Genomic DNA, 22,193 nt, shown 5'->3' with positions numbered 1-22,193 from the left:
GTGACCGTGTGTGAGACAGAATAAAGTGCTGGAGAATACTCAGCTGATTAAGCATTTTCACACACATGCCAAAGCTTCATGCTCCTTTCAAACAGAAAAGAATGGGCACAAGTCACCATTCTAAAATTTATTTTATACTTAAAGTACACATTTCTATACAAAAATGTATATGCTTTATTTCTGCTGCAGCGGTAATTTTACAAGTTCTTTGGTGATATTCATTCCTTTAGCCACAGTAGGCTAATCTACAGTCTGGTCTAAAGCCAAGCAGCATGTTATGTCTATATTTTGAGATTTCTACAAACATCTTCAGGTGTGCTGACGACCGAGATGGTTGCAGCAACATAAACAGATCTGATGAATGGTGACAAAGCAAAAAGAGAAAGACGAGGCTGGAATGTAGTTTCATGTTTTATTAAATGACTTTTACTCCTTCTTGGCAGCAGCCTTTCTCATGGCAGCCAGTACGTTGCTCAGCTCTTCTCTCTTTCTCTTGGCCCGAATGTGAGTGCCGATCTGTGAGGGGAAAAACAGTATAGAAATATTAGAAGAGCTCTGAGCTTTTCTGTTGTCCAGTCAGTGCATAAAAATCATATCCAACAAACGATCACAAAAAAGCTCAAGTCCTTATAAATGGCCAACACATTACAGATGGCTCATTATAAAACTACCTCACTGAAATTGTGAGAATGCACACATCTCAACTCATAGTTAGCAGTTGGAAGGCTGTGTAACATGGAAAATTATGAGTATAACCTCCAAATCACAAAACATGGTACTGATAACCTCAGTAAATAAACATGTTATGAAAACTGAGCTCATTTTGAATGTGATCGCAGCCACAAATCAGAAATAAGTTGGCGCAGGGTCACATGCAGCACTGTGTAGCATCCCCTCTTCTTCTAACAACAACCCACAAGTCCACCAGAGCAGCTGCGGGACTTGTGGAAGAGGAATGTTAGAAGATTCTTCTTCTCTGTTAGAGGATTCCAGCTGCTCAGCAGTTCTGACCCTGCTTTGTCCTGTTTTTGGTGCAAACTGCCACTTCCAAAGGTGCCGATTTTGATTAATATGACCTCAGCAGTTTTCCACTTTGCCTCAGTCTATCTGGCTTTGGTCCAGAGAAGACAGCGGTGTCTATGGATCACGCTCCCATGTGGCTGCCTCTTTGCATGACAGAGCTCCAACCTGCATCTGTGGAGGGCACGCTGATCCTGAGCCCATGCACTGATTTCCACCACACAATCATGCCCGTTTTAAGGGACTGGTGATGCAGATATCCAACAATGATGATATTATGAACTACAGATGATGAATTACTCAAAGTCTTCACATGTTTACATTCAGAGACATTCTGAAAAACAATTTGTAGACGCAGTTTTCTGCAGAATGGTGAACCTCTGCCTCTCTAAGATGCTCTTTTAGACCCCTTCATGTGACTCACATGTTGCCAATAAACCTAAGTGGCTGCTAAATGTTCCTCCAGCTCTTTCTTTTTAGTCCCACTTTTTCAGCTTGACCCTGTTCGAATGTTCTGATACCTGCTGCTGCCATCGAGTCAAAATGAGCTCAGTTTTCTTAACATGGTACAATAATTCAGTTTAAACATAGAGCTGGGCGATAGAACGATAACGATATGTATTGCGAAATAACTTTTTCTCGATAGAAAAGTTAAACTATTGCGATAGACCTCACCGCTCGTCCTCTTAAAAAAAAAAAAGAAGAAGAAGAAGAACAGCCAATCCAAATTAAGTAGCGCAGAGCCAAACCAATCACAGCCGCAGCGTCACGTCACGTGACTTGTTACGTACAGCACAAGTGCCAAGCCGCACATGTGTATTTGTTTGGGAAGCAGCCGGCCGCCGTGCCGCCCGGGTAATGGAGGGACTAGAGTGCCGACTAGAGAAAAATCAACCGAGCGTGACCGAAGGTTACCGAAGAGAAAACGGATGATGGTTCCAATGCCGGAGAGATTGTCGAACGGAAGAGCCGCAGAAGTTCCGTAGTGTGAAGGTATTTCGGCTATTTCAAGTCTGACAAAAAACAGAGTAGCGTGCACTGTAAATTGTGCCGAAAGCAAGTCTGGAAATACAATAACGCGGTGCATGCTCAATGTCTGACTGGAAGCACTAATTCGTCATTCGGCTTTTGTCAGACTAAAGTAACTGTTAAAACTGTTAGAAAAGCTCAGCTATACAACAAGGAGAGATTGAGAATTTCCTTTTAGTTCTCAGTTCATTTGATATTGACAAAAGTTAGTCAATCTTGTCTGTTCTTCTGTAAAACAAACTAAGATTTATTTTTAGAATTAATATTTTGTTTCTAAGTGGAATTGACAATTTAGTCTGTTTCATTTGTTCTATTTTGAAACTTAAACGCTTTAGCGGCTGCCTTTTGTGTAGTTTGCAATATTTGCCTTTATTTATCTGAAAAAGTCTCATGTTCCTTAAGTACATCTACCTTGTTGAACTTATTATGGGAAATAAATATTTAAATAAAAACAAGCTGCTGATTATTTCACATTTTACTTGTGAGCAACGGCATATTTAAATCTTACAAATATAGTTATTTGGCTTATATCGTGATATAGATCGTTATCGCCTGAAATGAAAACAAACAAACAAAAAAAAACATATCGTGATATGAAAAAAATCTTATATCGCCCAGCTCTATTTAAACATGTAATATGTTTTATAAATATTATAAAGATAATACAACATTTGCATAATCTTTATTTACATTTTACAACTTGTCCTCACTTTTGTGGTTTGTAACCGGGCAAACACTACTGTGGTTTAGGCTGGCGAGTGCTTTGACACAAACTCACCCTCTTCTTGATGAACTTGAGGGCTCTCTTGTCCTTGGACACTTTCAGCAGCTCCATGGCTCTCCTCTCATACGGAGCAAACCCACACACTTCACGGATCATATCCCGCACAAACTTGGTGTGTTTGGTCAGACGCTGGGCAGTAAAGACATAAGTACACGTTAAGTCAAAGCATTTAACACCATTGACTCTATTTGGACATAATGTGATATAGGAATGTTGATGCCTGACAGATTATGCTTATGTGGACTGATTTACACTATGTGTCATCAAACGCTTCAGGTCAAGCCAGTCACAGAGTAAGTACACAAACTACTGTCTGAAGTGCAAATATATTTATCTTAACACTTGTAATATAGTCAAGTCTGTAAAGTCACTCAGCAAGAGATACTCACCCCGCGCCGGCGGCTGTGTTTGGGAGCAGTTACATTTTTGGTGACTGGGTGGCCTTTGTTAAGGCCAACAGCCATAGGATAACGAATAGCCATGTCTGCGGAGGATCACACACAAACATTAAGACAAGTGCAAATGATGAGGCTTTAACTAGCTGCAATCTCACATGATCAACATATCAGAACAAATACTTTAGTATGCAATAGCAGGAAGACCAACACCGACAACAGGCTCTTGTCTAAGCTCTATTGTAAGCAGTGATGGGAATAACGGCGTCCATCGCTTTACTTTACTGCAAAGGTAGCTGTAGCTCAGGAAGTCGAGCAAGATGTAAGGTCAGTGGAATCAATTCAACCTCATTAAATAAATAAAAAAAAAAGCACTGTGATATACACACACAACAGACCAATTACTCTCGTTCAATGGATGCGACCTGCAGATTAGACAATAACTGTGTGCAAAAAGAATGTTAGCAGGAGCTTCTGGTTCTTTTGAGCGAGCCATTTGAAACAACACCATAATTTGGTCTCAAAAACATTTCTTACAGTGCTAACAGGACTCCAAATCTCCGTTTAACAACCACAATCTAAACAGGTCAATGTCGGTGGAAGCTTAACCATCACAGTTACACTGAGTGAACGCTGATTACTAAAATGTGCTCTGCTGCAGCCACCTTCAGTAAAAACTCTTGACTTGGACTCGCCATGTAAGACACGCGAGGTAGCCTGGAGCAATCGGCGATTTCATTTCCAATTTTGAGGGTACAAGCGACCTACTGGCGCTGATCCGTCACATCGGGCCGGTAAAGCTTTAGTGTCCACCAGACTGTGCGACAGCTCCCTATGAGCCAGCAGGTCTGCTCGCTGCTTTAGTTTCTCACTACAACAATATTCAGTCTGCGCTCGGAAGCACCGATTTCTACGCACTTAGGAACATAAGGAAAACGGACACGGCTGACTAGACGCCACATTTTCTTCAACTTCATATAATACGGTGCTACAATACTGAGCTGAGACGTAAAGTAAGGTTAGTAGTTACTAAACAGTTTCAACAAATCTTCTAAAACTCGACGGATGGCAAAGATTAAAAACGGCTTTTGGCTAAAACTTCTCGACATTAAAATCGTACCTGCTATCTTTGATGGCGGTCAGGCCGGAAGGACTGTTGCGTGAGCTAAACGGGGCAATGAAAGCGCTGACCCGGAAAACGCTTCTGTTACGCTGGCGTGACAGCGCGCCCTGCTGCCCGGGAAGAGAAAGCGTTTTTCATTTTAATGGGGTTTTCTCATTTCACTAATCTGTCTCTGGAATCAGTCTATGTACACTATGTTAAAGGTCGTTTTATTCCTAAAATGCATTTGGAGGTTAGAGGATGGTTAGAGGATGGAGGAGGCTGTGATGATGCACAGCTTTATCCTATGCAAAAGTGTTTCTAATCTTCACCGAGTTTGGTGCATCAGTATATAAAATCTATAGCTCTTAATATTCTAATACAAATACCATTGTTGTTTAGTGAGACTTTTGATTCTTCTTTCCCTAAATGTCTAAATGTTTTTTTCTATATACATTGAAGGAAATAATTATTCCCCCAGAAATCACTGTTGGTGAGTACAGTGAGATGCTTCTTGTAGTTGGTGGAAATGTGAACCAATAGATCCTTTGGGTTTTTTGGCTGCTGACACACAACTTCACACAGACAGACACACAGCTCCTCCTTACTAACAGCTGGATTAGCTAATGCTAATAACACTTAACAAAACGTAAGGAGAAAGTTCAGGGGTCAGCAAAGCTCCTGTTTTCAATAAAGTATTAAACAGTCTTCATGAATGTTAACCTGGCCGACACATATGGTAACATTAGCTGTTTAGTATTAGCATAGTCCAAAAGCAAACCAATCCCCCAAGACAACAAAAGGGGCATAGTCCAACACAAAAAGTTCAGAGGGCCAACCGCAGGTCCAACAGTTCAGCAATGGAACAGTTCAGGTAGGCAGCAACAATGGCGAAAGACTTTTGGTGGCCAGCAACGGCGTGGCATGACAGGTGACCAGCAACGTGCTGGCAGTGCAGATTGTGACTGAACTGGATGTGGCTTGGCAGATCATGGATGTGTAGGCCATAGCTTGGCAGGACATTGATGTGCAGACTGTCTCGCTCAGGCATGGCAGGTCGTGCACGGCAGGTCCAGGCAGTGCGCTGTCTTCCGGCTGGGGTGTGGCAGGTCCAGGTGGCACACAGATCTCCAGCTCGGTTGTGGCAGGTCATACGGTGTGCTGTCCTCCAACGTGGGTGCAGCATGTCCAGGCAGCGCGTTGACCTCCGGCTGAGGAGTGGCAGGCCAGATGGCGTGCTGTCCTCCAGCTTGGGCGTGGCAGGTCCAGGCAGTGCGTTTAACTCCAGGTTGGGCGTGGCATGTCAGGCACGGCAGGTCCAAACGGCACGCTGGCCTCTGGCTCAGGCATGGCAGATCCAGACGGCGCGTTGACCTCCGGCTCAGGTGTGGCAGGTCCAGAAGGCGCGCTGTCCTCCAGGTGGGGCGTGGCAGGTCAGACGGCGTGATGTCCTCCAGCTTGGGTGCGGCAGATCCAGGTGGCACGTTGTCCTCCAGCTCAGCCGTGGCAGGTACAGGCAGCGCGTTGACCTCCGGCTCAGGCGCGGCAGGTCCAGAAGGCACGTTGTCTTCTGGTTCAGCCGCAGCAGGTCCAGGCAGCGCGTTGACCTCCGGCTGAGGAGTGGCAGGTCAGATGGCGTGCTGTCCTCCAGCTTGGGCGTGGCAGGTCCAGGCAGTGCGTTTAACTCCAGGTTGGGCGTGGCATGTCAGGCACGGCAGGTCCAAACGGCACGCTGGCCTCTGGCTCAGGCATGGCAGATCCAGACGGTGCGTTGACCTCCAGCTCAGGTGCAGCATGTCCAGGTGGCGCGTTGACCTCCGGCTCAGGTGCGGCAGGTCCAGAAGGCGCGCTGTCCTCCAGGTGGGGCGTGGCAGGTCAGACGGCGTGATGTCCTCCAGCTTGGGTGCGGCAGATCCAGGTGGCACGTTGTCCTCCAGCTCAGCCGTGGCAGGTACAGGCAGCGCGTTGACCTCCGGCTCAGGCGCGGCAGGTCCAGAAGGCACGTTGTCCTCCGGCTCAGGCGCAGCAGGTCAGACGGTGCTCTGACCTCCTAACCGGTCCAAATGGCTTGCTGACCTCCAGCTCAGCTGCGGCAGATCCAGGTGGCACGTTGTCCTCCAGCTCAGCCGCGGCAGGTCCAGGTGGCGCGTTGACGTCCGTCCGGTGTATGGAAGTTTACCAGAAACCCACACACACAGACCAGTACCTCCTCTTTGACTCCCAACGCCCTCTGGGACACAAACTTGGAGTAATCAGGACCCTAAAACACTGGGCAGAAAATGTTCCCTCTAAACCAGAAGGGAAAAAGAGGGAACACACACTTGTAAAGAAAGCTCTTTTTTGATCATCAAATCAGCAAAGATGCACAGAAAAGAAGGTCAGACAGACAGGTCAACAGGACAACACTCGGCTGTCCATCTGCATCTTAAGGACAAAGGTCACTCTTTCGAGGATGTCGATGTTCACATTTTGGACAGATTAGACAGATTGTTTGAAAGAGGAGTGAAAGAAGCCATCTATGCCCATTGTGAACGACCATCTTTGAACAGAGCTGGTGGCTTATGACACCAGCTGTCTGCCATCTATAATCCAGTTTTGAGATTCCTTCCCAGACGCCTTCTAACTTAGAAGCAAAACCCAAGTTCACTGTTGCCGGTGGCCTAGCACAACAAACAGTACCTGTTTTAATGAGCTGACCAGGCCCAAAACACACAGTATCTGTGGCCACTGACCCCGAAATACACAGTAGCTGTGTAAGGCAGTGAGTTTATTTACAGTGATAAAAAGTGAACAACAATAGGTGACAATCCTCGCACTGTGGGTCCATGCTGATTCTCCATGAATCCCACACAGTGCTCGTGTCCGTTGTGTGAATTGTGACAACTGCAATTCCCGCATTTGGCTGGGCTCCCATAACAAACTCTGTTTCCAACACCTCGAGGAAAACACACATACGTTGTTGATGTGGCAAGCTATGCACACACAAAGTTTTCACAAGCTAATGAATGAACTCAACATCCCAGCGCAGGCTGAAGCTCAGCCACACAGTTGTAGAGAGGCTGCTGACGAAGGCAATACACTGTAAAAAAAAAAAGGATTTTGGGGATTATTATATATTTTCAACTACCCTGCTAATCAGTTAATCTGGTTGAAAACATTCACAAAACAAATAAAAATGGTTCTAAAAAAAGCATTTCTGTTTTCTTTTCTCTTCTCTGAAAGTAAACTTCATGTTTTTGAAAATGACAAAATTGGTGAAAAAGATCAAATTGTTACATTAACAGAGTAATTATTGGAGTCCAATATCATCAGTCACGAATTTAGCATATTTGAATTACCTTTTTGGGGGGCTGCCATCTCCCCAGCCAGCATTTGCCTTGCTTTAAACTGTCTTATTTATAATTATTTATGATAAATAATCATGTCTTATTATAATATATAATAATAAGACAAGTGTGGAGTTAAAATGTTTCATCATCCAGTTCTGCCGAGAGTAGTACACTGTTCAAGGTATTGAGCCAACCTACATTTGAAGAGCTCCATACACCTTGATGTTTTAGAGTGAAGGGAATCATTTTGTACCTCGTTTGTGGTTTTGATAATGTCATTGATTAAAGATGTTGACATAATCATTGTTTGCCGTGTCTGAAAATAAAATCTGGTATAAATCTAAAAATCCCTAAATATGTGGGGGCTAATTAGTTAAACTGATCATTTATTAGTAAATATTAAGTAGGTTTAACAACTGTGTACTCATAAATAATAAATTACTCCATTTCTATGAGTCTTTAGTTTCATAATCTACTTATGAGTGTTGGGCTTAAGGATGTGCATGACTGGTCGACTACCTGACTAATCGTCGCTTTCACTAGTTGGTACCAGACTTACTTGTTGTTTCATCATATTGTTAAAATTAGTGTGAATGCTGATTAATTGTTTTCAGTGTAGAGATCATAATCTTTATTATTATGTATTCCATATGTTTTGTGTATGCTATCGCCTTTAAAACCTTCAACTATGAGCCCTCTACTTTTCGACATGGGTGTTTGTCTTTTTCTCATTTCTAACATTTACCCACAAACCATAGTCGCCTTGGTCTATGGTTTGTGGGATAGGATTTACGCCTCTGCCATTAATCTCACCAAAGAGCAACCTCCTCCATCCAACTCTTCCACTGAGAACAAAATTAAAACAGCTCCCAAATTTTGTTTATAAATCAGAAGTGCAGGCTGTCTTTGCGCTGCCACCACATCCACATAATAAACTCTACAGAGTTAAAAAATATTTTTAGGATTTTCTAGGAGGCTGCTTATATTTCCATAAATGGACAATAACAAACAAACATAATTTGAGATTTTTGTTAAAAGTCTTGTTTAGCTTTTTTCAATAGAGGTAAATTCATGTTAATGGATTTGTGTTAATTTCATGTTCAGTATTTTCCATAAAAGCACAAGTTTATATTTAATGTGTCAATTAATTATAATTTTGGCACTTACAAGCGTTACTGTAATCCGATTACTTTTTTCAAGTAACACGTAAAGTAAGGGATTACTATTGCAAAAAAGTAATTATATTACTGTTACTTTCTCGTAAGTACGCTGTATTACTAAACTGTGATTTTGTTTGTGAGAATGTCTCATGACAATGACGTATGAGCGTGCGACATCTGTGGCAGCAACAGATGTGTGTTGCTGGAGAGAGTACGACCATGCAGCGTTTAAAGCTTGGAAGTACTGACATTACTTTGAGTTTGACTCTGAAAAAAAGTGACAAAAACCTTAGCGTCTGCTGTACACTCTGTGTGGGAAGAAAACCTCTTTCTACAGTGAAAAATTAAACTTCAAATCTGAGCAAACCCCCGGATCCCCCCATTGACATGAAAGCTGCGGCACCAGGAAAACCTCCACCGGCGCCACTCCTGCTAAACAGGTGAAAATAGATTTAAGAACAACAGGAGTTAGTGCCGCTGAATCTTTAATTTTATTTATTTTTTGCAGTGTTTTACTTTCATATATTTGAAATAGTGAGTGTAAACACAAAAAAACCCATTTTATTTTATATGCTGGAATATACAGGAAATTTCTTCAAGTCAAACACTATTGCATATCATTTAACTGCAATGCGCATAAAGTTAAAAGATTAAAATTAATAAAACAAGTTTTTAAAAGAGACTTCAATTTTATATGATGGATTATGCTCAAACAATAGAATTATGTTGGGTTTCATGTTTTTAAAAAGTAACTAAGTAATAAGTAGCTAATTACTTTTGGAAATAAGTATTCAATAAAGTAACAGGATTACTTTTTTGGAGGAGTAATCAGTAATTAGCAAATAATTGCTATTTTCAAGTAACTTGAGCAACACTGCTTACAAGTGGGATAATTATGTAATAGAATGTTTTATATTTGTAGCGGTTGTTTTTGAATGCTGACATACTGTATAAAAAGATAACATAAGATAAGATAAGATAGATCTTTATTGTCACTGTTACCACATCAATGAAGCACAGTAGAACAATGAAACACACACACACACACACTATGTTTGGCACTCACAGGAATATAAATATACTGTCATTTACCAGAATAACTGCTTCTATTTCTAAGCATACAGGAAAGGTGAAGTTTGGTTTTATGGCCTGACGTCACAGTCTTTATATGCACCTGTGTAACCCTATCCTATTGCTATCATACGGAAGAGGATTAGGGCCACTGGAAAAAAAATCTGAGAAAAAAGTCAGAATTCTGACTTTAATCTCAGAATTCTGAGATCAAAGCCAGAATTCTGAGAAAAAAAGTCAGAATTCTGAGATTAAAGTCAGAATTCTGAGAAAAAAGTCAGAATTCTGACTTTAATCCCAGAATTCTGAGAAAAAAGTCAGAATTCTGAGGAAAAAAAAGTCAGAATTCTGAGATTAAAGTCAGAATTCTGAGAAAAAAGTCAGAATTCTGACTTTTTTTCTCAGAATTCAGGAAAAGAAAAAAAAAATACGTTCCTGCTTTTTTTTTTTTCCAGTGGCCCTAATCCTCTTCAGTACTATCAAGTGTGAACAGTTCTTTCTGGTAATTTTTCGAGGGTTTTGGTGGGGAAGCTGTCCTTCATAATGTTAAAGTCACGGGACATTTTCGAAAAAAAACCCTCTAAAGGTGCTTTTGTTTAGACAGGAGGTAATGCGTTACGTTACGCCCTTCCCGTACCTCTGCTTTCCCATCAGCCATTGCGGACAGGAAGTGTCCTCTGCTTTTGGCGCGGTCCTGACCGCGGCCATCTTGGAATCACATCACTGTGTAAAGCAAGCGTTCGAGACACTGCGTGGTCCTCCGGCTCATTGATTGCGATATCCTGGCGCTAACTATCAAGAGGAGCTGTTTTGCATCCCGATCTAACAAAGCCAGTAGATACAGTCATTTATTTTCTTTTGCTCGCTGAGTGCTCAGGAAAACTCGGGCAGAATTTTGAAGGAACCGCTATGGCGACTGCAAGCGCTACCCCAAGCCGTGAAGCTGGCCGGTCAGCGGCCTCCACTCCTCTCTCCCCGACTCGGATTTCTCGTTTACAGGAGAAACAGGAGTTGCAGCATCTGAACGACAGGCTGGCTGTGTACATCGATCGCGTGCGGGCGCTGGAATTGGAGAATGACCGGCTAATGGTCAAAGTGTCGGAAAAAGAAGAGGTGACTACGAGAGAGGTTAGTAAATGAAAATATTTCAGTAAACGTAATATCAGCACGTGATCCCTGTCGTAAAAATGTGTAACTGAAAAAAGGCTCGTGCGCGCACATATTTAGTCTTGAACGATAGGGAAAATCGGTCATTATAAGTCACGTTAATTATGCGGCGTAAAATGTGTAACTAACTGCGCTCACATACGGTAAACTCAGCTTCACTGGTGCCGTTGGCTTTGCATTGTTTGCCGTAATGATCCGTACTGCATCTGTATTCAAATGTGACCGGACCGGAAGCACTGAGCGGGTGGGTCTGCGCGCCAATCTCTGCTCAGTGATTTTTTTTTTAAATTTTATTTTTATTTTTTATTTTAATGTATTTTTTGCATTTGTGAATTTGTCCGTTAATTTGACTTTGCCCCCCCCCCCCCCCCCAAAAAAAAAAAACAAAACCAAAACTAAACAAACAAACAAAAAAAAACCCTACAGAATCCATTTTTGGGGAATTTTTTTACCATAATGATTGATTTCCTTACCTGGATGATTGTATCAAGACAATTTTGCGCTTCATCAGATAAGCATCGATAGAACCTATCATGGGACAAAGGTGTTTGTTGTAATCTTGAATAGTTGTTGCCCTAAAGTTAAAATTTTAACTTGTGCGTGGTTTCTATTTTATATGTGACCTTTGCATGATGTATGATTTCTGCTTCATCAAAAAAACACAAAAACCCAACATATTTGAGTAATGGTAGATCTTGTAATCGTGCCAGATCCTTTATTTCTTCGTGCTGTGAGTCACTGTATGCTCACAGGTAGCAACCCTGTAATGGAACTGCTTCTTAAAGGAACTACTATTTCGACACTTGACCTACAACAGATAAATTTTGGTTTTGTAGTGTTTCTACTGGAGTTATAGCAGGTGGTGTTGCAAAGACACGTTGTTGCCCATAGCAGCATCAATTTCCTGTTTTTCTTGTAACGTAGCAACCCCAATCAACACAGCGATGAACGCACGCAATAACCACATTCGTGAAAAATTGGCCTTGTCCACCCTTTTTACACTTTCATATACTATGTTCCAAAGTTCCTTCTTTTATAACGAGTAAAGGAGAGCCCCTAAACGTGTTCTTTTATATTAACAATCACTCAGTGGATCACTCAATGCTACCTTTTTCTGCACACTAGCCTTATGATTTTATTGGTTGGCATGCCTAGTGCTAACTGAATTAACAAGCCTGCGTTTGTGACTGTTTTCTGCTGTTTTGTTGCTGTTGTTGTTTGTTTGTTTGTTTGTTTGTTTTTAAAAAAAAAACAGGAGTCATTTTTGTTGTACTGCAGGTATCAGGGAGTAGTTACCAATGTGGCTAACACTGACAGGGTTGCTACTTAATAATGTAATATAAATTCTAAAAATGTTATTTTAAATTCCAGTGACACTAAGGTAAAAAAAAAAGGTAAATTAGATCATAAGCAGGCAAGTTTAAAAAAAAAAAAAAAATTCTGGATCCAGTAGAAGTGTGACGTGCTTGCTGACATTTTTGGAAAGTCTTAAATCCCAAACCTCTCTCCATTGTGTGAATGGTTGTACCAGTCTTCCTTGCTTTGTTCTGTCTTCTTTTTCTTCGCCTTTTTTGCCACTGGTGAAGCAATGTGCGATGGTTGGTTTCTATAGGTTTTATAGATGCCCATGAAGTACTTAAGAGGTATTTTTTGCTCAAATGCTAATGCACTTCCTCTTTGTTGTTAGTTGAATCTTATTTAGACTCGGAAAGTCCAATGTGGTGGCAGCAGTGAAAGGAAAGCTTTAAGGCTATTTTCAGACAGTAATTACTTTTGTTACATCTTAACATTATATATGGTTACTGAAAACGTCACACAGTGTGTGTAGTTGTGGTAGTTGGATCTATTCATTCAGAATAATTGATACTGAATGAAATTAGGTCAGCTGGAAACGGCTGCTCTGACTGTTGAATTTAACACTGCCCCCAGTGCTTGACTGAAAGAGTTTTATTTATTTATCTTTTTCAATTCATTATTTATTCAGATAAAATTCAAACGGGAACAAATTTAATTTTAAGACATAATAATGGAGCCACAGTGTATATTTAGTTTAGTGTATGTTCCTGTAATAATCCTCTGTCTGATTAAAAGAAAAGAAAGGAGAAAAAAAAGAAATAGGTTGGGTTTTTTTTTTGTTTTTTGTTTTTTTTTTAAGGTGAACTTTAGAAACCTGTCCTTCTGTTGTAATATGCAACCACTCGGAAGACTTTACATTCTGGAACAGTCAGTAGTGTTTGTTTTCTTCACCAGGTAATGTGTTTTGCATCCCTCTCTTTAGGTAACAGGCCTAAAGGCTCTGTATGAGGCAGAGTTGGCTGATGCTCGGCGAGTTTTGGATGAAACTGCTAGAGAGAGAGCCAGGCTCCAGATAGATCTGGGCAAGGCTCAGGCTGACCTGGAAGAAGCTACACGCAGGTAACGCCTTATCAAATACTTTTTTAAAAAAAATTTGAAATCGTGTTAACGTGGCTAAAGATTTTGGATGTTAGCTTGTAAGGGCCATTAAGTGACCACTTAAAGATATTAATTGTGTTCTGCCTCCTTGTCTATTTGTTCCAGTATAAAGAAAAAGGATGGTGATCTTGCTGCAGCAATGTCCAGGGCCAGTGGTTTGGAAGCCCAGCTGAATAAGAATGAAGCAGCTCTTTCAACAGCTCTAAGCCAAAATGCTGCTCTGAGCTCTGAGCTAGCTGATGTCAAGAGCCTGCTGGCCAAGGTGGGAAAGATGCGAGATGTTTAGTAAAAAAATGAAGCCAGAAAAAGAAATATCTAGAAATGGTTGAATAATTAGAAATGATAATATATGATCACCACAATACTTTAATCGTGATTGATATTACAATTTTGTTTACCTTTTTATTTGGGTATTATGTCCCCAAATGTAAATGTTTCATTTACTTTTTGTATGCCAGACTAACATAACAAATGTTCTCTGCTTGGTCATGAAGAGCCAGCCAATCAGCCTAATGTTGTCCATGTGCTAATAAATGTCCCGGTCTTATGATGTGTAGGCAGAGGACAGCCATGCTGTTGGTAAACGCCAGCTGGAGGCAGAGACACTGATGCGTGTGGACTTGGAGAATCGCTGTCAGTCACTGAGTGAAGAGCTGGAGTTCAGGAAGACTATGTTTGATGAGGTAAGGGTTGTGTCGTAAATACTGTGCCTGTGCACAAGACTGCCATAAAGTTTGCATAATCAGATTTCTTTCCCTCTCTTTTAACGTAGCAAAGTTTTTGGGTTTTCTTTGGGTGACGTTTCTCTGTTACACTTCACTCACTCCTTGTGCTCAGGAGGTGCGCGAGTCTCGCCGTCGACATGAGCAGAGAATAGTGGAGGTGGACTCTGGAGTCAGACAGGACTATGAGTTCAAACTGGCACAAGCTCTACAGGTATGATTTAATTTCTGATGTTGCCGTGTCTGTGGCTGCTACAACCCAGTATATTTACAGGTACAGTTGTGTCATTGAAAAACAAATGTTATCATACAAATAATAAAGGCATTTTTAGTATCAGTCAGTCTTTAGCTCTTTTTTGCCTGTGGCACCATGTGCACATGCACAGGAGCATGGTGGTTGGCTCTGACTGTAAAATGCTGCACAATTTCACATTGCGTGCTAGGGCTTGTTAATTTTCTCTGTAACCATTTTGGCAAGTATATTATGTATATATTATGTCTGTACTGTGTTTGTGTTGATGCTAAATTTCACCTTCACATCTGTGTCAGCACTGCTCAGCAGGCTTTCTGTTGAGAATGAATGTTAATCAGACTTGTGTGATCCCAACCAGGACCTGCGGAGGCAACATGATGCGCAAGTCTCTATTTATAAGGAAGAACTGGAGCAAACGTTTCAGGCCAAGGTGAAAGACACATGTTTGTCTTTTCCCCTTTTCTTTCTTTGTGTTTTATGCTCCTTGTGTTCAAATATGCTATCTGTCTTGTTCTGTCTGCAGTTGGATAATGCCAAAGTGTCCTCTGAGATTAATGACAAGGCAATGAGCTCAGCCAGGGAGGAGCTGCAGGAGTCTCGTACCAGAATAGAGAGCCTTGGGTACCAGCTCAGCGCCCTGCAGAAACAGGTGTGGCTTTATGGACACCAGTACACCCAAATGGAGATCTCTCCTACAGCTTCCACACTTTAAATCCCTTAAACAGCTCAGGATTTCTGGTGGTTTGCTATTTGGTTTTAATTGAGTGGTGTCTGCATGTTTGCTTTTGTAGGTGGCTGCCTCAGAAGATCGTATCAGAGAGTTGGAAGAAATTCTGTCGTCTGAGCGAGACAAGCACCGCCGTGCCATCGAAGCAAAAGAACAAGAAATGGCTGAACTGAGAGACCGGATGAACGCTCAGCTCAGTGAATACCAGGAGCTGCTGGATGTGAAGCTGGCTCTGGATATGGAGATCAATGCATACAGGAAACTGCTGGAGGGAGAGGAACACAGGTGCACATGTTTTATCAAGTACTTTATCATGAGGATGCCATCAGAGCCAGTACTTACTGTAGGCACCGTGGGTAGGATGTGTGGAAAGTGATACTTGGATCAGATTGGGCTGTTGGGATCGTTGCAACAGCATTGATTCCAACAGCATCATTTTTTCCTCCTGTTTTAGACTGAAGCTGTCCCCCAGCCCGTCTTCCCGAGTCACAGTGTCCAGATTAACAGGATCTTCATCCTCCCGCTCCTCTAAGAGGAAGAGAGCGGAAGCAGAGGTTAGGGAGATGCCCGAGATTGGAAGAGGAGAGGAGCAGTTGCTGGTGTCAGAAGAGGCTACGGCTACTGGAGCCGTCACCATATCACCGACTGACATGGATGGAAACGCAGTCACACTCCTCAACGATACTGAGCAGGTGTGTTAGGTGAAATTTTATATTGTGTCTCCTTTTCTGAACAAAGTGCACTTCTGTATTAAGGCTCCTCATGTCTTGCAGGACCAGCCTCTGGGCAACTGGAGATTGAAGAGACAGGTTGACAATGGGGAAGAAATCATCTACAAGTTCTCACCAAAATATGTCCTGAAAGCTGGGCAGTCTGTCACTGTGAGTAGATTGCGTATGGTTGCATGACCCTAAACGATCAGACACGTATAGACACACATGTAGTGGAGGTGAGACAGGAACACTGATAAAGAGCCCACCAGCAAAGATCATTTGGCCTGTAGCAGCCATCCTCCCTCTCCCTCTGTGCTGAATGTGCTGCCACCCACTGGTGGTCTCATGCTACTAGTATTTGACAAGGACACCAAGAGAAAAATCAGTCGTGAGGGATAAGGAGGGGAGGTCTGTGGCCCCCGACTGCTAAACCCTCTGGGGCATTGACTTGTTGTCTCTCCACTGCACCTGTTGTCATTGATTTGCACCTGTGCAGGTGAAATGGATTCCCAGCGGCTCAGACTTCCTACCTGGACAGACTGATATTTCTCAAGTTTAACAGACTGTACCGTGATGATCATGCTGTGTAATATTGTAAAAATGTAATATGTGAAGCTGTATGTTATACTGTATGTTGTAAACAGCTTTTTTTGTTGTTTACCTGCACCTAGGTGTGGTCTGCCGATGCTGGTATGGCTCACAGTCCTCCAACTGACTTGCTGTGGAAAAGCCAGGCTTCCTGGGGCACAGGAAATGACATAGTTACCTCTTTGGTCAATGCTGATGGCGAGGTAAAGACGTCGGTGCATCGCTAACTAAACCAGTTTCCTTTGCTTGAAATTCGTACATGGTTTTTATTTTTTGAGTCATGCGGTGTTTGTCTCACAGGAGGTGGCCAGGAGGACTGTAACCAACACTCAGGTGGATGTAGATGATGTTGATGGCGAGGAGGAGACAGTGGCACAGACGGTACACTTGGCCAACAATTTTTCTTTTTCTTTACCTTTTTGGTAAAACTTTGTTTGGCTCGGTGTAAAGGAGCAGGGCTGTTACTGCAGTTAGATTAGATGTTAAGAAAACTATGAGCTCATTTTGACTCGGTGGCAGGAGCAGGTAGCAGAGCAGTTGGAGAAAGTCAATAAAAGGTTGATGAAGTAAGTGGTACTAAAAAGAAAGAGCTGGAGGAACATTTAGCAGCCGCTTAGGTTAATTGGCAACATGTGAGTCACATGACGGGGTCTAAAAGAGCATCTTAGAGAGGCAGAGGTTCACCGTTCTGCAGAAAACTGCGTCTACAAATTGTTTTTCAGAATGTTTCTGAATGTAAACATGTGAAGACTTTGAGTAATTCATCATCTGTAGTTCATAATATCATCATTGTTGGATATCTGCATCACCAGTCCCTTAAAACGGGCATGATTGTGTGGTGGAAATCAGTGCATGGGCTCAGGATCAACGTGCCCTCCACAGATGCAGGTTGGAGCTCTGTCATGCAAAGAGGCAGCCACATGGGAGCGTGATCCATAGACACCGCTGTCTTCTCTGGACCAAAGCCAGTTTAAGATAGACTGAGGCAAAGTGGGGAAACTGCTGAGGTCATACTAACCAAAATCTCAGTGCCTATGGAAGTGGCAGTTTGCACCAAAAAAACAGGACAAAGCAGGGTCAGAACTGCTGAGCAGCCGGAATCCTCTAACAGAGAAGAATGGGACACATTCCTCTTCCACAAGTCCAACAGCTGCTCTCCTCAAGTCCCACACACTTGTGGGTTGCTGTTAGAAGAAGAGGGGATGCTACACAGTGCTGCATGTGACCCTGCGCCAACGTATTTATGACGTGTGGCTGCGATCACATTCAAAATGAGCTCATAGTTTTCATAACATGTTTATTTACTGAGGTTAAACAGTGTAGAACACATGGTCTGTCTCAGTCAGCACCTGTTGTAGGCTGTTGGATGGAGTCAGTCTTTGGAACTTGTACATCTGTACTGCTACACATGGAAGTCTCCCAATAACAAACCTTTTTGTTTCTCCTACAGGGCAAAGTGTCGTCCAGAGAGTGTGCCATCATGTGAAGCCTTCCTCATGAGTAGATGGCTTTTACCCTTTATATACTACTTTTTTTCTTCTAGAGCCATTCAGATATGATCCTGTCCATTGCCTCATTATTTGATGTTTTTACTATTCAAGATCATTTTTGTATAATGGACTTGGTTTTTATAGCTTTCCATATTTCTGCACCTACTTTAATGAGTCAATAAAAATTAGTCAGACGCCAGCAACGATGGATTAGATATGATGGATCCCAACTCCTAAGCACAACAGAACATGGTATATAGACACTATATATGGTATATATACTATATATAGTCTATATGCTATGTACACCCGCTGTATACTGGGTGTGTACTGGGTAAAATGCATCTGTTATCAAACCCCTTGTGACATCAGGGCCTTTCTGAATGTGTTTCTAACTTTAACATTTATTGCGTGGATACTCATGTTTGTCTGCTGCATGTTTTCTTAGTATTTTTTGAAGTCTTCCTTTCACTTGCATCCAAATGCAAATGAAACGATACATTCTTGTTCAGTTACCTTGGATTTCCCTATTCAAAAGGTGGTTTGCAAATTGACCGGATCCAGTTCTTCTACTTTGGGCTCAATCTAACCACCTCTGACCTTTGAGGTACACTCGGTTGATACTTGACCTTCTGGTCACAACCTAGAACTCTTTGTGACTATGCTCCGTACTTTTCTCTTCCTTATTTCTTCAAAGGTGAAGATAAAACGTTCTTAGATTTCTGAAAACTAAAAGCAGCCTCCTTTTTTTTTGTTAAATGTGGCTCCCAGTTGAGCTGCAGACCGAAATCCATAAAGCCAGGAAAAAACACAAGACAACTGCCAAACCTAAAATCACGTAGCTCTCCCGTCTGTGTTCTTACGACCCTCAACAAGACTAGCATGGTCAGAATTATGTGATGCATGTGAACCCTGCTTTCTTGGGGAAATGTGCTTTGTTGAACTCAGTCCTATCCACACCTAAAAGAGCTGCGAGTGCTCCAAAGCAGCTGTGTAAACCCTGACAGCAGACCCAGAGGAAGTCCAGGGCCCTCACACCGCTCCATTACAGTATTTGAATGTTCTTATTTAGCTCTTATTTTTTTGAATTACACTGCAACTTGTTGCCTAGACTGGCTTTATTGGTTGCTAATAGTTTTTTGTAGAGATTTTCTTAGTGGGGCCAGCACTTTTTTTTTTTTTTTTTTGACCAAAAAACACTAGTGGTTCATTTTGACTGGCAACGCTTCTGTTAGCAGATGCGTGTCTATGCTGCCCGTGTGTAGTCTGCAGAGGAAGAAATCTGCACTTGTAACAAAAACTGACTGATGCCTCCAGAGAACCAATGAAACTAAACTTCAGAACAATAATAGAACACTTATTACAAGTGCTGACATTGTAGGGTGGGTGGCGTTTTCTTACAGTCTGCTGTTCTGCCTCTTGTTGCCGTTTTCAGTTTTCATTCGACAAAGTTGGAGAACTAACTGGTGCTTCTCAGACTTGCTAAATGTTGCGTCTCTGAGCCAAAACACTCATCCCAGAAACAGGACGTATGTGTGCAGACAGACAGGATATTGGACTCATCTAACCAACATGCCAGGCTGTTAATAAACACCTGGATCTGCAGAGTGGAGCTGAGGCTTTAGGGTTTAGGAACATTTACCATGCAGCGGCCAGTTTTTCTTTGCTTGGGTTTGTTCTTCTTTGGACAGTGCAGTGTCAATTGGATTAGGTTAGATGATGAAATTAAAGTTAAAGCTTTCTCAATCCGAAACCTAAAACTGACAAACTTTTTGAAGTGTGTGGGATAAATGATGGAAGTAAGATTCCTGTTTCCTCAGACTTTTGCAGGTGTGACGTGATATTTCGAGTACACGGTCTGCGTCTGTACTCTGTTTCTGACTTGAGCACACTGTATGAGTTTTTCTCATACCTGCTGTGTGTTATTGTGGAAACGGCTCGCTCTCGTGTGTTTGTGTTGTGTGATTTACTAGTTCTATGTAATCAGTTTAACTTTTTTTTTAAATGTGTGTACAATTCTTAGATTGGCTCTGGTAGGGTTTTTGTGACTTAATGAAACTGGGAAACTCGACTTATATTTCAGGGTCCATGTAAAAAAATAAACAAAAAAATTACCTAAACACTATTCCTGTAGTGTTTCACTAAAAAGTCAAAAGGCTTCACTTCATACGAACAGTTAATATAAAATGTTTTGATTTCTATTGGGAGAAAGTGCCAGTTGCCTTACTAATAACTGAAAAGTAACCAACATTGATGACAACAGAAGTCCGAAAAACCGGAGAAATGCTATTATTCATGTAGGGGTTATGGCATGTATTGTCTGTTTTATCTATGATTTTTCTGTCAAGCTACTTTTTGTACACTTAATAAATGTTTTACACATATGTATTTGGTATCAAGAGTCTTCTATGTGCATACAAATCATTAATATTAGTGGGGTGAGGCGTGTTTATAAAGAATGCCTTGAACAGACATCATTTGATAGCTCCTCAGTAAAAACAATATGAGTCAAATAATGGCCTTTGAGGAACTTGTGACAGTTACTGCTGCTGTTTATCTGACAGACTCTGCAGAGTCCAGGGTCGGCCGATTTAAAAATGCCACTTAATTAGAATGATTTTACAAATAACATGGGTCTGTGTGGCCCCACTGCTCAACAGTCTCTGCTTCCATATGTGATGAGACATGTCATTGAAGGCATTTGTACTACAACCAAGTCATTTTAACCTGATATTAGCATTTATTATTAGCTTGAGGTGACACAAATATCAAACATTTGAAAGATTGATGCAAAAAAAGTCATATTCAGAGTAGCTCTGAGTCGGCCGACACCCGTCAGACCCTTGACTGAAGGTCGGAGTGACCTTGAACGTCAATAAACTACGTTAAATTAGTGGTGGCCCGTCATTAAAAGAGAGGCAGGCCCTTGCTTCGACCAATGAGAGCGCGGGAGAGAAACACGTGCTGTGGAGCTGTGACACCCCCTCACCTGAAGCCAGAGGTCTGAGAGCTCTCATTTGCCTGACTGAGCTACAGGAAAAGCCTCTCGAGTCTACGAGCGGGGCCTGGAGCTCCTTGGAGAGCGGGAAACAAACAGTTTTAAGTGAGGAAGGGGTTTGACGTTTAGAATCAGTAAGATCTGCGATGTTTCTGGACACTGATTTCTTAGTCCACTAACGGACTGGTAGAGCTGCTACTCCTCCACGTCTAAAGGCCGTCGCCTGCTGGGTAACGTGTTTCAGCCAGGCATGTCCATCAGAAGGGCCGGGGTAGACCCGGGAACAGCTCGATGGCTCCCCGGAGGAGGAGGTGGTTAGAGGGAGGTCCGAGCTTCCCTGCTGCTGCCTCAGCCAACCGATTTAAGATACTTTCAGTCGCAGTTTATTAGTGTTTGTTTACTTTGTTGTTAATTTGTCATGTTTTAGTTATACATTGAAGATCTTTTCTAATAAAATGTCTTCATATCATGAAAGTTAATGTTTTGTATTTGATTAAAAAAACAACAACAACAACAACAAAAGAAAAACTAAGCTTTCTTTTTACTTTTTTGGACATTTATTTATTATTATTATTTGAGTTTTTAAAAAAGCATAAAGAGGGAGAGTAACAATCAGCCACATTCATCATGACAGTCCGTTTTTAGCAATACATTTAGCTCCAGCAGGGTAAACTTAAATGGCGGTAATCAATCTGAAAACACATTTTCACAAAACAGTGAGCAGCCTGTGATGTAATCTTGGTAATGAGCAAAGAGCTCTGACTGGTTTGTGGCCCATCCCTGCATTTACTTTAGCTTTAGAAAAAGGTTACAAAGTAGCTAAAATCACAGAGGTATGGCATTTCAACAAAGACCAAATTCCAAGGCTCCTCCAAATGCCCAGATTTGAAGGATGGCTCATGTGTATCCCTTGTGGCCCACCCCATCCCAGCATTCATTTTGGGTCATCTTCATATTCTTGGTGCACCACTCTTTTCCTAAGTACTTTACACAAGAAATGAACTGAAAAATGGGTCTCATGAAGAGTGATGAAGCCACATTTGCAATTTTTGGTTCAAATCTTCATTGACGTTACAGTAAAGCTGCCTAGGATAGTAAGAGAGTATAATAAAGGTGCTCATACCAAATCTTGGCTTTCAAGCTCATTACAAACTCTGTTTTATATGTTCATGCATGTTTGCCCATGTTTCA

General features: G+C 41.9%; 2 protein-coding genes across 2 annotated transcripts; one reads left to right on the top strand and one right to left on the bottom strand.

The window, feature by feature from the left end:
- Positions 1-398: 398 nt before the first annotated feature.
- rpl36 (ribosomal protein L36) lies at positions 399-4,457 on the bottom strand. Its single transcript, XM_082510113.1, has 4 exons — positions 4,349-4,457; positions 3,223-3,317; positions 2,828-2,962; positions 399-516 (listed from the first exon to the last, which is right to left on the bottom strand). The coding sequence occupies exons 2-4, from the start codon at positions 3,313-3,315 to the stop codon at positions 427-429; spliced, it is 318 nt and encodes a 105-aa protein (XP_082366239.1). The 5' UTR covers positions 3,316-3,317; positions 4,349-4,457; the 3' UTR covers positions 399-426.
- A 6,109-nt stretch (positions 4,458-10,566) lies between these two features.
- Positions 10,567-20,388, top strand: lmnb2 (lamin B2). Its single transcript, XM_082509689.1, has 13 exons — positions 10,567-11,018; positions 13,336-13,472; positions 13,617-13,773; positions 14,069-14,194; positions 14,349-14,447; positions 14,845-14,916; positions 15,010-15,135; positions 15,278-15,498; positions 15,668-15,905; positions 15,987-16,094; positions 16,598-16,717; positions 16,815-16,895; positions 17,965-20,388. The coding sequence occupies exons 1-13, from the start codon at positions 10,800-10,802 to the stop codon at positions 17,998-18,000; spliced, it is 1,740 nt and encodes a 579-aa protein (XP_082365815.1). The 5' UTR covers positions 10,567-10,799; the 3' UTR covers positions 18,001-20,388.
- Positions 20,389-22,193: the final 1,805 nt, after the last annotated feature.

Source organism: Aulonocara stuartgranti (assembly GCF_965226115.1).
Source record: "Aulonocara stuartgranti genome assembly, chromosome: 17".
NCBI classification, from domain to species: Eukaryota; Metazoa; Chordata; class Actinopteri; order Cichliformes; family Cichlidae; genus Aulonocara; species Aulonocara stuartgranti.
This window is presented reverse-complemented; position numbering and strand designations above follow the sequence as displayed.